Consider the following 16,614-nt stretch of genomic DNA (forward strand, 5'->3'; position numbering starts at 1 on the left):
TTTTTTTTTTTTTTTTTTCCCCTAACACTTTCAGTATTTGCTTAAAATGTATAATTATGTTACACATTCATATGCGTCTTGGCTCAAGGTGATGTAGGTATTGGATTCTAACTTTGTATTTTTCTCTCCAGTATTTTTCATTTTTAAAACTGCAAAAGAGCGCCCCAAAATTGACACCCCTTTTTGATAGATGCTGCACCCATAGACTGATTAATGAGAATAAGAAACATGTACTCATACTTTTGAAATGGCACTGTGCTCGGTGCATCTGTCAATTAGGCATCATCCTAAGGCATAATTGTGAAGATGAATATGTGCATGAACGTATACATCAAAACAAGGTGATAGTAGAAAACAAACACAACATTCCTTCAGTCCCAAAACAGTGTTTAGGGAAGCATAAAGCCAAAAAAATAGCCTTTCTAAAGACACAGGCATATTATTTCTTAGTCTATGAATGTTAAATTCTGCTTAATTTATTTGAAGTGAAATTCTTTGTATATTTTAACTTTTAGATCTCAGTGCTCTGTTGGACAAGCAGCATTTCCTTGATGAAACACCAATTTCCGTGTATCCATACTACAGGTCTTTGGGTACAGCTTTATATGGGAAGGACAGACCTGTAGTAGAGATGCCAAAACCAGTCACAATCGCAGTGGATCCTTACCTCTGGCAGTTTTTACAGAAATCTGACAGACTACTCCAGAAAATAAATGAGGACATGGCAAGATGCCACTGTGACCTAAAATGGCCCCAAACCGAAAGTGCCCAGTCTGAAGTTACGTTGTCTCCATTAGTGGCGTTGTCCAAACAAAGAAGATTGATGGTTGAAGTGATCCCAACTTGGAACAAAGATGCTACCACTGCTTTCTCACATATCATGTCACAGTACAAGGTTGCTAAGTGTCACGTAAATGCACTAGTTTGGGAAGATATAAAAAAGAAAGTAATGAAGGATGGTGTTTTGACCACCGCTGATATTTCTGAAGAGATGGTGGTCATAGCAGGCCACAGGTTGACTGTGGAGGGTATGGAAAAAGAACTGAGAAAACATATGGAGAAGGCTATCAAAGAAATGGAAAAAGAAAAGCAAAGTTTAGAGATAACTATTACAGTTGACCCAAAGAAGTACGCAATTTTGCGCAATTCTAAGTTCGAGGCAAGTATTTGTAAGGAATACCCATCTCTGAAGATGTCTTACAGCGGTCCAACAAAGAAAATCAGCCTGTGTGGAATAGCTGCAGAAGTGTATAAGGTCAAAAGTGACATACTTGAAAAGGTGCAGGATATGGCACAGAAACTAATTAATATTCACCCTCAGATTCTCCAGTTTCTGCAGCATGTAAATAATGAAACACTGTCGCAGAGTTTATTTGTGACAAATAAAATTAATGCCATTTATGAGCTGGAGAATGATACGGTGGTGCTAATAGGAGAGTCCCTTGCAAATCTGTTAGAAGCAGAAGAGAAAATGAAGACAGATTTAGACTGGAAATGCATTCCCGTGGAGGACAGAGAAGTCATCCAAAAAGTGGAATGGAAGAGACTCACAAGCTCTTTGTGTAGGAAACATAATTCTTTGTGGGAAACTGTTGTAGTTGATTTCCTGATGCCTGAGGGGAGAGAGGGGCAAGTAGTTGTCACTGGCTTCTCTAAGGCTGTCTCAGATGTCTATTTGGCACTTTCTGATTTTGTAGATAGAAACACAAAAATAGAAAAACTAATCCAAGCTCAGTCTGTGGCAGTTGTAAAGTTTCTAGAGACGGAAAACTCCAATATTTGGCTTGACCTACAGAAGAAAAATGTGACAGTGAATTTTGGCTCAAAGTCTTCACCTAAAAGTATTTCCCTGGCTGGACCAAGAATGGATGTGATGAAAGAGGTGACTGTAGTTGAACAAATTCTATCCACGCTGCATGCAAAAGATGTGTTAATTGATAAACCAGGGGCCAAGGCATTTTTCAGAGACAAAGAATATGTGTATGTCTTTGAGGCCAAACAAAAGTTTAAGTGTTTGATCCGGCTGCAAGAAGATGGAGAACAAGAAGCTGGTGCGGTTGGCAGTTTTAAGACAGGACCGCCCCTTTGGAAAATGAACCTGCGAAATGGGGTGGTGGTGGCAGTGTTTAGAGGTGACTTGTGCAGTTATCCTGTTGATGTTGTGGTGAATGCCTCAAATGAAGACTTAAAGCACCTTGGTGGCCTTGCCGGGGCACTTTTAGCAGCTGCAGGCCCAGAACTCCAGACAGAATGTGACCGCTTTGTGAGACAGCACGGCCGTTTGCAGCCTGGGTGTGCGGTGATTACAGGGGCTGGGGAACTCCCTTGCAAACAGGTGGTTCACGCTGTTGGGCCCAGGTGGGTGCAGGGTGAAGCAGAAAAGTGCGTGCGCCTGTTAAAAAAATCCGTTAAGGAAAGTCTAAGACTGGCTGAAACCTACAATCATCGCTCCATAGCAATTCCTGCGATCAGCTCGGGAATTTTTGGATTCCCGTTAGAAAGGTGCGTACATTCAATTGCAACGTCCATCAAGGACTTCTTGGAAGAATCTGTCGGGGACAACTCGCTGAAGGAGATTCACCTTGTAGACTCCTCAGAGAAAACAGGTCAGGCTCTCATTAATGCTTTCAAAGAAGTGTTCAGCAATAAATCACCCCACCCCAATTCACCTGCCCCTTCCAAAACAAGTAAACCACCCAGAGAAAGCAGAAATATTCAAAGCAAAGAGGATCACCGTAGGGTCAAAACAAATGAAGGTCTGAACATCATGCTGGAGGAAAGGGACATTCAGGATGCTGCAGTAAGTGTTTTCATTTTCTAGACGTCATCTAATTTTATGAGAAGTTTTTTTTTCTTTCCAGATTTAAACAGAAAATGAGAAAGCAGTAGTCTGATTTGGGAACTGAGTGTTCCATAATGATGCATACGCAGTGTGCTAATTAAATAGGTAAACAGAGAGACAAGTCACAAAGTTCATGGCTCGATCTGAATCCTTGTTCATGGGGGTTTGGATTGTAGCTTTCATTCAATTCCCAATAAAGAAAAGCCCATGTACAAACTGCTCCCAGTTTCCAGGTTCCAAATGTAACTACCACAGATGTCAGGATGTTTGAATCTAGATTCATGAACCGCCATTCATTCCTTTTGTTCCTACTACCAAGTCTCATGTGGGCTGTGAGTAGTTTCTTTCCTCTCTCATCGCGCTGATCTGTGAGGTATCCAGCTTGTAGGATTTACCATTCTTTGGAAAAGCAACACCTGAACTAGGTGCTTGATTTGTCTTTGCTGAAGATAAGAGCTGATGACATCTTTGTTTCCACCACGGTCCACATATCTAGAGCACATCAGTCTGGTTTAGCTGGACTAACATTGTCTAATTCAGTGTGACTCCACTTACTGCTTAGTCTGTGTTTTTCTCCTTCAAGATTTTGGGGGGCATTTAGTGCTTAAAGTGCTCATGTTTTTTAGTATATTTCAGTGGTCCCTAATTTTCTTTTCTTGACCATTGAAAGTCCTCTCAAAGACTTGCTCTGCCCCTTTATAGAGCATGAGTATTGCTCTGGGTAGAACCGACTGCTTTTCTTGACCTTTGTGGAGCCCTGTTACTGAAGGAGACCGATCCCCCTTTAAAAATGCCTCTTCTAATATTATAAGGGAACTTGTAGAAGAAATCTGGGTTTTTCTCTTTATTGAGTTTTCATGATGCAAAAAATCAGTTCCAGTTTCCACTATCTCCATCCTAGTTCTGTAGCTGAGATACTGCTTTTCTAAGCATCCCATCCCACCTCCACTTGGGAGAGGAAGGAAAACGGCATTAGTTATAGCTGCGTGTGACATCTCTGGGGCTGAAAGAGGACACTGCCTTTTGCTGCCACAACATTTTTTATGGCAGGACAAAGCCCAAGAAAGCAGACATCCGTGCTCCTTCCCATGTGAGAAGTTAATCAGGTGCACACGTACCTGCCTGCAACTTGTATTTGTTTCTCCGTCTTGCAGCTGCTGCTTCTGCTTAGGACATGCCATGCAAAGGAGAAGCTGTATAGCAGCATTTCTTCCTAGAGGAAGTTAGGAAATGTTTCCAGGAATGGAGAGCATCAAAATGTGGGCTAACCATGATGCCATGACTAGAGGTCCACCTAAATTGCAGAAGAAGTTCATGCCACAGCAGCGCCTTTTAATCTTGCTCTTTTTGCCATGCAAACCATGCTCCCCCTCCCCCCACTTACCCTAACCCTAAACACCCCCCACATCTCCTGCTGCTCAGTGGCCAAGATGCAAAAACCATGGCATTCATCTTGGCCACCCAGCAGCTGGGGGAGAGGGAGGGAGGGAAGGAGGACGGGCACGGTGAAAAGTGTGAGATTAAAGGTGCTGCTGTGCCACGAGCTTCCACCACAATTTTGGTAGGTCCCTATCCACAACAGAGGAAATCCCCTGAATCTGTGTCATGCAGAATCCCCATTAAGAATCAAGTTCCTTTATGTTTCCTGTTGAGTGGTACTGAGATAGCTTAGTGGTGCCGGTGAATATTTCAATTTAAAATCCTGTTATAAATATCTTTGTTTTCCTTCTGTTTCAGACGGATGTTATTGTAAGCAGCATTGGTGCAGATCTGAGGCTTGGTGTGGGTCCACTTTCCAGAGCCTTGCTGTTGAAGGCTGGACCAGCCCTCCAGCTGGAGTTTGCTGAGAAAACAGAAGGACAAGTAGCTAATATAGGGGCTGTGTTCCAAACAAAAGGATATAACCTGACCTGCAGTTTTCTGTTTCATGTTGTTATTCCTACCTGGGATCAGGGGAAAGGAACTGCCTTGCAGGTAGCAAACTTTGTATAGCTTTTTATCTGACTACTGATTTTGTATGAATGTGCTTGCTAGACATGTAAACAGATTTAATGGGAATGCGGTGCTAAATTTGCATTCTAGTACTTTACAGAGAGTAGGTTGCATTTATTTATTTGACATAGATTTCACAGACATTCGGGCTGGAGGGGACCTCGTAAGATCATCAGGTCCAGCCCCCTGCCCCAGGAGCAGGAAGTCAGCTGGGGTCAAAGGATCCCAGCAAGATAAGCGTCCAAATATTTCTTGAAAGTGTCCAGAGTAGGTGCTTGCACCACCTCTGTGGGGAGTCTATTCCAGGTCTTGGGGGCTCGGACAGTAAAGAAGGTTTTCTTTATGTCCAGCCTAAAATGGTCTTGCAGGAGTTTGTGACTGTTGGACCTTGTCATCCCTTGGGGTGCTCTGGTGAACAGGGGTTCCCCCAGTTCCTGATGTACACCCCTATGTACTTATAGGCTGCCGCCAAGTCACCCCTGAGCCTTGTTTTCTCCACGCTGAAGTGTCCCATGGCTTGCAGCCTCTCTTCATAAGACCTATTATCCTCCCCTCTGATCATGTGCATGGCTCTCCTCTGGACTCTTTCAAGCTTCTTCACATCCTTCCTAAATTGTGGAGCCCAGAATTGGATGCAGTATTCCAGATGCGGCCTCATCAAGGCCAAGTACAGTGGGAGGATGACATCCTGGGTCTTGCTTGAGATGCATTGGTAGATGCAAGCCAGAGTTTTGTTCGTTGTGCCAGCTGCAGTATCACATTGGTGTCTCATATTCATCTTGTGGTCAATCATGACCCCTGAGTCTCTTTCAGTTGTGGTACTAGTGAGTGTAGCTTTGCTGAGCCTATAAGTGTGATGCGGGTTTTTATTTCCGAGGTAGAGTACCTTGAATCTCTCCATCGTGAATGCCATCAGGTTTTCATCCGCCCACCTTGCAAGCCTATCGAGGCCTGGATCATCAGCCTATCCTCAAGTGTGAAAACTCTTCCCCAAAGCTTGGTGGCGTCAGCAAACTTGTCCAGTCCACTTTTGACACCAGTGGCCAGATATGTCAATGTCTGTTTACCATTGAGGGTTTTTTTTAGTATCAATAGAAACTCCCTGGGATTAGAGATTAAATACTGTACTCACCAAAATAATCTTTGATGTGTTTTACAGAGCCTAGGAGACATAGTCCAACAATGCCTGAAGAAAACCCGGGAGCTGTCTTTAAAGTCTATTACTTTTCCAGCAATCGGGAGTGGTGGGTTTGGGTTTCCCAAACACATTGTGGCTAAATTAATGTTTGATGAAGTATTCAAATTCAGTAGCAATCACAACTTGAAGTCTCTTCAGGAAGTTCACTTTTTGTTGCACCCAAGTGATACAGATAACATTCAGGTAATTTCTCTCAAGACAATGCCTTTCCTGTTTGATTTTGTTCTAGTTATTTATTATCAATATAATGTAGTTAAGCTGGGGTTTTTTATAGGCCAAATTTAGTATTTTAATTCCAAATAATTTCCATGACAGCCTTATGCCAGTCTCTCAGTGAGCCTGATCTTGTGACTGACCCTCGTGTTGGAAGTCCTGGTTCATGAAAGATGGGCCATTGAAGTCAGTGTCTTGGAATCAGAAATCCATGCTCAAGCAAACTGCCATTGACTTTGAGAGTTAGTCTGTATAAATAATATTCAGTGAAAAGTGAGGAACAATCTCAGGATTTGGTCTTCTGAATGAGTGTTGCAGTGTCAAACTTTTAAGGAAAAGCTGAGAAACATCTCAGCTGGAGATACATAACTATTAGTTTTGCTTATAAATATATTAATGTTTGAACCTATTTCTCCTGGCCAAATCTCTGAAGCCTTCACTGCAGCTGATAATTTTTTTTTTCTCTTTCTAGGCCTTTACTGATGAAGTACAGTGTAGACTTGGAGGTAAACGCAAGGCTGCACCCCCAAACCCGAGTAAGTTTGTTTGTTTGGATTGGACTTTTTAAAGCAGTTTTATCCATGTGCTGGTGACAAGAGAACGTAGGTTGCAGGCCAAAGAATATTGTTTCCTTTCAAATGGACTGACACTTTAAATCTTGACTTGAAAATCTCTGGAGAGAACACATTGTGTGGTGGTGACACTTCTGCTCTTCAGAGATGGTGCCAACCTTGCTACTTGAAGGAGAATCTGCTCCTACTTCACATAGCCCAGGGACTGTTCCATCCATTAGGTGTTTGAGGACTTAGCTGCTACTCTCCCAATAATTATGCATCTCAGAGGACCAATTCCATTTAGCCTGTTAGGCACCTAGGTCTCTTTGACAGAAAAAAGGAGCAATGGTCTCAAGTTGCAGCAAGGGAGGTTTAGGTTGGATATTAGGAAAAACTGTCTCACTAGGAGGGTGGTGAAGCACTGGAACAAGTTACCCAGAGAGGTGGTGGAATCTCCATCCGTGGAGGTTTTTAAGACCTGGCTAGACAAAGCTCTGGCTGGGATGATCTAGTTGGGGATGGTTTTGCTTTGAGCAGGGGGTTGGACTAGATGTGACCTCCTGAGGTCCCGTCCAACCTTAACTTTCTATGATTCTCTGGTTCTGTCTCCCATTCTTGCAAAGGGAAGTTTAGTATATCTCTAGAAGCTGATTGTATTCTAGTTTGGGAAAGCTCTCCAGTTCTCAATGGGAAACCTTTATATACCTACAGCTAAGCATTGAACAGAGAATTGCCTACAGACAGCCAGTAGTAAACTCCGGATGTACAGGCAACCCCCACTTTGCACTCTTAATTGGTTCCCAAAAAACCGAGCGTTAAGTGAAACGGGTGTTAAGCGAAACCGAAAGTATTTGATGACCCACGATGACGATCACAATTGTTTTTAATGACCCAAGATGGTGACCATGAGTGTTCTAACAAAACTTGCTGAGCGCTAAGTGAAATCAGGTATCAATTTAAAATGAGCCTTATAGCGAAATAGCGCTAAGCGAAACAGTGTTAAGCGGGGATTGCCTGTATGTCTTTCTTAGGGCTACGTATTAAATGCCTCCATTATCACACAATCCAATTTGTCCAAAGGGGCGGAACGGGAAGGAAATGTATGTATGACCATGGTGAAGAGAGGAAAAAGGAAATGATCCTATGAGCCTTATATCCAGTAGTCTAGTTGATAGGGCACTTTTCACAGTGAAACAAATGAGGGATTAATGTTGTGGCTGATTTGAAAAAACTGATATTTTTGCCACTTGCCCAATCTAACCATATCCAGCTAACAAGCATATTAACTTTCATCTTGATAGAAATGAGTCAGTGCCTGGTTGATTCCTGTTCCTTATACAGCTTGTGAAAGCAGAAAGCAAAATGCTCATTTGCTCAAAGATAACAAAGAGGATAACAGTGGATTTATGTAAAGATCAGGGGTGGCTTCTTTTCCACTTAACTAATTTGTAGGAGGACAGGCCTGCCAGCACAGTCATGAAAATATGAGTGAGCAGCAGGTAACACAGGTGATGGATTCACATCAATACAGAGTCCATCTCTTCTCCTGTTGAAGCTCATAGAAAAAAATTTGTCAACATCAGTGGGCTAAAGTTATAGCAATATCTAATAGGTGGGAGGTGGAGGGTAGGTAAAGACCCTATAGAAGCTAGAAATCTGGGTTTAGAAATCTTGGTGCTAAAGAAGATATTTAAAGTTTGGAGAGGCCAAGTTGCCAGCACTTCGCTAACTATGCAAGGCATATGTAATCTCAAGGAAATAGCAATTTTACTAGAACAGACCTCTCTCAGTATGTTTGTTATTACCTTGCAGCTTTCTTTGGGCAAGTTTCAACTCCAGTACTGGGAGTTCATGAGATGCAGATTGGTTCCATAACATTCCGGGTAGCAACCGGAGACATCACCAAGGAAAAAGCAGATGTTATTGTAAACATATCCAACGAAACATTCAATTCCTACTCAGGTACTTTATTGCCTATATGCAATTTAATGATACATTCGCTGCCAGTTGTTGAAAATAAGGGAAAATATTTTCAATGTTTAAAACTTTTTAAATAAAGTATTTTCATAGATTGTCAGGCCGGAAGGGGCCATGGAATTTCATCAGGTCCAGCCCCTTGCACCAAGCAGGAACGATAACTGGGGGTCAGGTGACCCCAGCAAGGTGACCGTCCAGTCTCCTTGTCTGTTTCTCAAACTGGTGATGAAGGTTAACAAAACAGTAAATGTGTAGAGATCTCAGTTTTAGAGGGAAGTGCCTGCTAGCAATTCCCTCTTGTTTATAACAAGGAAACTTCAGTTTCAGCATATGTGCTTATCCCAGCTATGACATAAAGAAGGCAACACTCTGTTAAGTAAACAGGTCTTGGTGCCCAGGTGCTGTACAGATCCTATAAATAGGTATATTCAACTAGTGGTGCATGAAGTATTTAAGGTATGTGCAGATGATTATATTTGTTTCACAATAACAGTTGTTTCAATAAATAGAAATTTTAGAGCCCAGAGCCCCTCCAGTAAACTGTGACCAGCACTGCTACAACACATCCCATCTTAATATAGGCCAAAGCAACCAGTGAGGAACTAAAGTTTTACATGTTAAAATATCATTACAAGAAAAAAAATGTGATGAATGATATAATACAAACCAAGGAGACGGCCTGGTGACTGGTGCATTATAAATTGATAAAGCTATGACATAGCACATCTGCAGTCAAGAATGAATGCTATATATTTTTTGCAGGCAATACAACACATCATGCTGATTACTAAGCACAGCAGGAACTAGCAAGGCTTAACATCTTGGAGATTTTGGGCTCGTGGGAATTTTAGCCACAGAAGGAATGTAAATTCCGGCTCTCTCTGCATGAAAACAGGGCAAAGTTTGAGAGTTAATTAAAACTTTCTTATTAAAGTGTGATATGTTTTTTTGATAGTTTGACTTGCTAAACTGACATGCTGCTTCTTTTTTTTGAAGGTGTCTCCAAAGCAATTTTAGAGGCAGCTGGACCCCTGGTTAACGGAGAATGTGCCCAATTAGGTACAATATAGCTATGTGTTCTGTTTATTTTTTTTTTCTAAACTTGTTATTTCTAGAATTGGAATGGCTTCTTATGCTAACTCATTATATGGCAACATTTTCTAATCCTATCAGATTACAGGCATATATAAATTGTATTATAGAAAATAATTTTGGTTTTTCATAGATTTATAAATTGTAAGAGGCCATAAGGGACCTCGGAAGATCATCAAGTCCAGCTCCCTGCATGAAGCAGGAAAGATAACTGGAAGTAATGGGACCCCAGCAGGGTGACTGTCCAGTTTCCTCTTGAAAATTTCCAGGGTAGGCAATTGCACCACCTCTGGAGGGAGCTTATTCCACCATCTGGACACCTTGACTGTGAAGTTTTTCCTAATGTTGATCCTGAATTGATCTTTCAGGAGTTTGTGGCTACTATTTCTGTTTTTTCCTTCAGGTGCCCTGGTGAACAGTTGCTCACCGAGCCCTTGATGCACTCCCTTAGTGTAGCAGTAAGCTGCTACCAAGTCCCCTGTCAGCCCTCTTTTCCTCAGGCTGAAAAGTCGCAGGTCCCTCAGCCTTTCCTCGTATGGCTTGCCCTTTAAGACTGTGATCATACAGGTGGCTCTTCTTTGGGCTTTCTCAAGCTTGTCCACATCCTTGTTTAAGTGCAGTGCCCAGAACTGGACGCAGTCCTCCAGCTGTGGTCTCACCAGTACTGAGTAGAGCAGAAGAATCACCACCTTGGCTTTGCTGGAGATACATCGATTGATGCACGCCAGAGTATTATTTGCCCTACTGGGTACAGCATTGCACTGCCATATCCATACTATGGTCTGTTATTACCCCCAGTCCCTTTCATTCGTGGTGCTAGTCAGTTTGGTGCTGCCAAACCGGTAGGTGTGGTGGGGGTTGCTCGTCCCAAGGTGGAGCGCTTTACATTTCTCGACATTGAACTTCATCAGGTTTTGATCCGCCCAACTTGCTAGCCTGTCTAGGTCCACCTGTATCTATAGCTTATCTTCAAGTGTGACCACACTTCCCCATAACTTGATGTCATCTGCAAACTTGGCCAGTGAGCTCTTCACCCCCACATGCAAATCTTTAATAAAGATGTTGAAAAGTATTGGACCGAGCACTGACCCCTGCATGACACTGCTGCCCACTTCTAGCCAGGATGACACAGATCCATTCACTATGACTCTCTGGGTCATACCCTACAGCCAGTTTCTCACCCACCTGACTGTCTCAGAGTTAAGCCCACAATCCTCCAATGTTCTCATGAGGACATTGTGGGATACTAGATCAAAGACCTTTTGGAAGTTTGTTTTTGAATATTTCCACTCTCAGGGCAGTTGTCATTTGGACAACAAGCATGTTTAAAGAAGGAAGAGAATTTGGAAGGCAGAGATTTTTGGAGCTTACTGAGCTTTTGAAAATAAGTGTAGTCTTAGAATCTAAATGATGAAGAAACTTCAGCATGTGCCTCTCTTTACTAAGATGAACAGTCGTAGTGACTTTAGTAGAACTTTATGCTTACATACTTTAAGTTTCTTCTTGAACCAAGGTGTCAGCAATTTTGGGAGTGATCTCACTCATAGACAAGTTGATGGGATTTGTGCCAGGGACTCAGTGGGTGCAGGATCGGTCCCCTAAATACTGTTAGTTTGAGGTCTTTCGGATTTAAAAGTGCAATTGAAAGTATATATTTAACTGAAAATATGTAACTCTATATACCACATGTAGGTGTTTTTCAATAGCCTTTCTATTCTGTTGGATCAGTACTGAACTTAAATCTTTGTCCACTGTGGTTGAACCCCACTAGCTTAAGAAAGATTGTCAGTACATATCCTGAGGCAGAAAATGAAAGAAAGACCCCATGAATTCCAGCAGATAAATCCCAACATTGCACTTTTTAAGCCATTTTTCTCTCTTGTCACATCCATGAGTTATTACTTTTCATAAGCCTGAACTGGCAAGGTACTGAAGACAGCCTGTAAAAGACCTAATGCTCTCATCTCCTGGGTTAGTAGGCATGGAGAACTCTGAGCATTTTTCAGTGGGCACACAGCATCTCTTATTCATTGTCTTTTGCTGTGTTGGGCAATGTGTAGCCTTAGAATGAAAACAGACATTATCTGTGACGCATGATTAGCTGTGTTGCAATATGCTGTCAGCAACATGGAGTGTGGGCTGCGTATACAGAGGGGGGACCCAATGAGCGTTTTCCCCTCCCTTGCACTTGCAGATACATGCTGAGGAACTGTGTATCATGGCTGTGTTCCAACATGGGACACATATCTGCAAGCCAGAAGCATGCACCCTGCTTTGGGGTGAAGCCTTGCATTTTCCTGTTTACCCAGACACTCCCTGGAGGCTTTGGGTATGTGTCTGAGGAAACGGGGAAACCCTGACTTGCCTCGCTTACCCAAGCACATATCAGGAGATCCCTGGGACTCATCTGGGTAAGTGGGAAAAATGAGGCAGGCACCCCCAAGGTGGGAGGGACCTGATTCTGCCTGGAAATTCCTGGGGTATGCAGGACCAGGCCCCGTAAGCTTGTGGGCCCCCTGCCTGGAGTGGCTGGAAAGCACAGGCAGCTTTAGGCAGCCTGTCCTCTCCCACCGTAAACAAACAGACATTGGTCATGGTAAAGCAGCACAATTTATCACTCCCTTTGGTCGTGGCCACAAATTTGAGCATTTGTGGTGTGCCAAAAGGTATGGACATCTGTTTGCTTTCACTATATGCCAGTATAACATTATTTTTACGGTGGCACAAAGGCAGCACTTGATGCCGCCCTTACACTCACAAAGCCACTGGAGTTGTGTAATGTAGGTTCATTTTACATTCTAGGCAAAATAATAATTTATAAGACTTTTTGCTTCCTATGTGCCTCAGGCTTCTTAGTGTAGCCCTATGACTCCTTGTCTTTTAAAAATCAATCAGCTTGGCTCTGAGATAGTAAGAAGTCATCTCTGAAGGTAAGGCAGAAAATAGGGGGTTTTCAGGCAGAAATTGTGTAGCCTTTCTGCTGGCACGCATTCTTAGAAATGTGAATGTAAATTAAATATTTGTAAGTTAAATGTGAATTTAGAAAGCTGGCTGTGTTAAATGGTAAACTGTCCTTTGTAGAGTTTCCCAGTTTTATTGGTAAGTAAGGCAGGAAATGATGAATGTGTGCACAGTTCCCAACCAATGGAAGATATGCTAAGAGTAGCTAGCAGTGAAAACAGTAATTGGGCAAAGCTGCTAGAATATCACTAGGTGTGTATGGATAAAACATATAAGATAGATTCTCTTACTACTCTTCTGCTTGCAAGAATCAGGCAAGTTTATCTTCTGAAGGCCATATTCTGACCTGGGTTAAATCAGCATTGCTCCACTAAAGTCTGTGGAATAATTCCCCACCAGCTGATATGCAGATATGTTATAACAGAGTCGATCTGTTTATCTTATGACTCATTTCTTTAACTTCTGTCTTCCAGGTGCACAGCGTCACAGTGGCTTCATAACCACTCAGGGTGGAAAGCTGATGTGTAAAAATATTATTCACCTTGTTCCCCATAACAGCATCAAAGGCCAAGTGTCTAAAGTGCTCCAGGAGTGTGAACTGAAAGGATATGAGTCTGTCACCTTCCCAGCAATTGGAACAGGTTTGCATTCCCTTAGAAAAGTATCAAATCTCCTTTGGTTTAGTCTTTATTTAAGAAAGGTGATGGATTTGGGGAACTCAGTCAATATTATTATCACACCTGAGCTGGGAAGAGGAGTGTCAGGTAGATTTTGAAAGGAGAAGCCAAATGAAGATCATTTAACTAATAGTGCATGCACTAATGGCATCTTTTAATACTGTCACTTTATTTTACAGGTTTTCTTGTAATTATCTATGTATCATTAGCACCTAAAGGCTAGACAATTTTCCTTTTTATGTTGGTAGAAGCATAATCAGCCCAAATACTTGCCAGATCTTTTAGACCAGTGATTCTCAACCAGGATGTCTAGGCACCGTGGAGTACTTTGAGATGCTTTCGAGATTGCCATGGGGTGCCATGTAATGTTAGCACTGGTGGGTATGCAAACATGATTCAGAAGATAAACCCAGAGATTTCAGATAGGAATCTGTACTGTTAAAATACATTGTTACCTGCTGTGGTTTTTTTGAGTTCTTTGAAACTGAAGAATTGCACTATTCTTTTTTCTGTAGTCAAAAAATTAATGAAAACTAAGAGTTGGCATTTTTTAAGGGGTGCCTCAGGTCTAAAGAGGTTGAGAATCACTGTTCATGCTTCACAATACTGGGAAGTGACTGTGTGACTGAGGAGCCACATTCAATAGGTAAACCTTGAATAAATCATGTAGCAATGGGCAAGGATCAATCTACTATTCATGCTAATTAATAGTACATTGATACTGTTGTAACATTATCCAGAAAAAAAATGTTGCCTTTTAGTATTTCTCTAAAAAATTAGATGTAGCATTTTTAGTCTAAGGAACATTAAAAAGACATCTTTTAATATGCGCCAACAATTTCATATCTTTTTTTTTTTAAGATTCCTGTAACATTTTATTTAAGGGAGCCACCCTGTTTATTTCAAAGGAACTCTAAACCTGAGGAAGGAGTACCATATTTACTCAAATACAAGATAAGGGTTTTTTCCCCAGTCAGCCTGGGGAAAACCGCTCTTCGTCTTATAGTTTTATAGTTTCACAGGTGTTAGGGTCAATAGATCATCAAGTCAGACCCTCTGCCTTGGGCAGGAAAGAGCACTGGGGTCAGATGACTCCCAGCCAGGTGCTTGTCCAGTCTCCTCTTAAAGACCCCCAAGGTAGGGGAGAGCACCACCTCCCTTGAAGCCCATTCCAGATTCTGGCAACCCTTACCGTAAAGAAGTTCTTCCTGATGTCCACCCTAAATCTGCTGTTCATCAGTTTGTGGCTGTTGTCCCTGTTTATTCCAATGGGTGTCTTGGTAAACAGAGTATCTCCTATTTCTTGCTGTTCCCCCGTGCCGTCCCCCCCAGTGAATTTGAAAACGGCCACAAGATCACCTCTCAGCCTTCTCTTGCAAAGGCTGAAGAGATCCAGGTCCCTCAGTCTCTCCTCATAGGGTCTTACCTGCAGGCACCTAACCATACAAGTGGCCCTCCTCTGGACCCTCTCAAGGTTGTCCACATCCCCCTTGAAGTGTGGCGCCCAGAATTGGACGCTGTATTCCAGCTGCAGCCTGACCAGTGTCGCATAGAGAGGAAGCATCACCTCCCTGGACCTGTTCATCATGCACCTGTTAATGCATGACAAAGTGTGGTTAGCTTTACTAATTACTTTGTCACACTGATGACTCATATTCCTGTTGGAGACAACTATGACCCCAAGATCCCTTTCTGCTGCTGTGCTGCTGAGAAGGTCATCCCCTAGCCTATAGGTGTGTTGGTGATTCCTTCTCCCTAGATGCAGCACTTTGCATGTGTCTTTGTTGAACTGCATCCTATTCTTTTCTGCCCACTTTTCCAACCTGTCCAGGTCCACCTGGATTCAATCCCTTCCCACTAGTGTGTTTACTTTACCCTATAATTTTGTGTCATCCACGAATTTGGGCAGGGTGCTCTCCACACCCTCATCCAAGTCACTGATGAAAACATTGAATAGCACAGGTCCAAGGACTGAGCCTTGGGGGACCTCACTGTCCACATCTTTCCAGGTCAATACTGACCCTTCCACCACCACTCTCTGGGTGCGACCCTGAAGCCAATTTGCTACTACCCAACTGTGTAATCATCTATGTCACAGCTGCTCAGTTTGTTTATGAGAATAGGATGAGATACCGTATCGAAGGCCTTCTTAAAATCCAAGTAGATTACATCTACCTCAACTTCTGCATTTTGTGACCTGGTCATAAAAAGAAACAAGGTTAGTCAGGCAGGATCTACCTGCAATGAACCCATGCTGGTTGTCCTTTAGCATTATTTTTCCTGCTGGGCTCCCACAAATGTGATCCTCGATCATTTTTTCGAAGATTTTCCCAAGGATAAAGGTAAGACTAACTGACCTGTAATTACCCAGATCTTCCCTCCTCCCCTTCTTGAAAATAGGGACCACATTGGCCCTTTTCCAGTCCTCTGGGACCTGACCTGAGCACTGTGAGTGCTCAGGTGTGCCAGTGGCTCTGCTGTGACACTGGCCAATTCTTTCAGCACCCTTGGGTGAAGATCATTCAGGCCTGCTGACTTAAATACATCCATCCCCTCCAAGTGTCCCTTTACTAGGTCAGTGCTGACAGTTGGTGGGCGAGTGTTCCTCCTGTGCCTATCTATAATTCAGTTGGGAGATTTGTCTTGATCCATTTAGGAATACAAAGGCAAAATACTCATTGAAGAGTTCAGCCTTGTGCCTCCTATCTGTCACCAGTTGCCCTTTGTCCTGTAGGGGTCCTATGTTACTCTGTGCCTTCTTTTTGCTCCCTGTATACCTGAAGAAGGATTTTTTGTTGTCTTCTATTTTTGTCGCCAGCCTGAGTCCATTGCAGCTTGGCCTTCTTCACTGACTTCCTGCAAGTGCAAGCCAAGGAGGTATACTCCTCCTTGGTAGCTACCTCCTGGGTATACTTATACTTGTATACATGGAATCCTCATTAAATACATTATCTTTCATTAAACAGCTGCCAAAGGCAGCATGTACTCAGTACTAGAAACCAACTATGACGCTGATTAAACACAGCAAGAGTATAAAACATGGGCCCCTTATTGGCCAACATACTCATGGGGATCTGGTCAGAGCCAGCCCTGGCACCCTCCCCTTGG

The 16,614-nt window shown here is 42.7% G+C and overlaps 1 protein-coding gene across 1 annotated transcript in view; it reads left to right on the top strand.

Annotated features, from left to right (window-relative positions):
• Window positions 1–16,614, top strand: part of LOC109301394 (poly [ADP-ribose] polymerase 14-like) — a 56,876-nt gene that overhangs the window by 17,121 nt on the left and 23,141 nt on the right. The window contains exons 6-12 of the mRNA XM_019522549.1: window positions 516–2,800; window positions 4,580–4,816; window positions 5,994–6,215; window positions 6,718–6,781; window positions 8,612–8,761; window positions 9,773–9,835; window positions 13,303–13,470. Of these exons, the coding sequence (XP_019378094.1) occupies window positions 516–2,800; window positions 4,580–4,816; window positions 5,994–6,215; window positions 6,718–6,781; window positions 8,612–8,761; window positions 9,773–9,835; window positions 13,303–13,470 (3,189 nt within the window). The remainder of the gene's footprint in view (window positions 1–515; window positions 2,801–4,579; window positions 4,817–5,993; window positions 6,216–6,717; window positions 6,782–8,611; window positions 8,762–9,772; window positions 9,836–13,302; window positions 13,471–16,614) is intronic.

The sequence above is a fragment of the Gavialis gangeticus genome, unplaced genomic scaffold (genome assembly GCF_001723915.1).
Source record: "Gavialis gangeticus isolate Ggan-Ray unplaced genomic scaffold, GavGan_comp1, whole genome shotgun sequence".
Lineage (NCBI taxonomy): Eukaryota > Metazoa > Chordata > Crocodylia > Gavialidae > Gavialis > Gavialis gangeticus.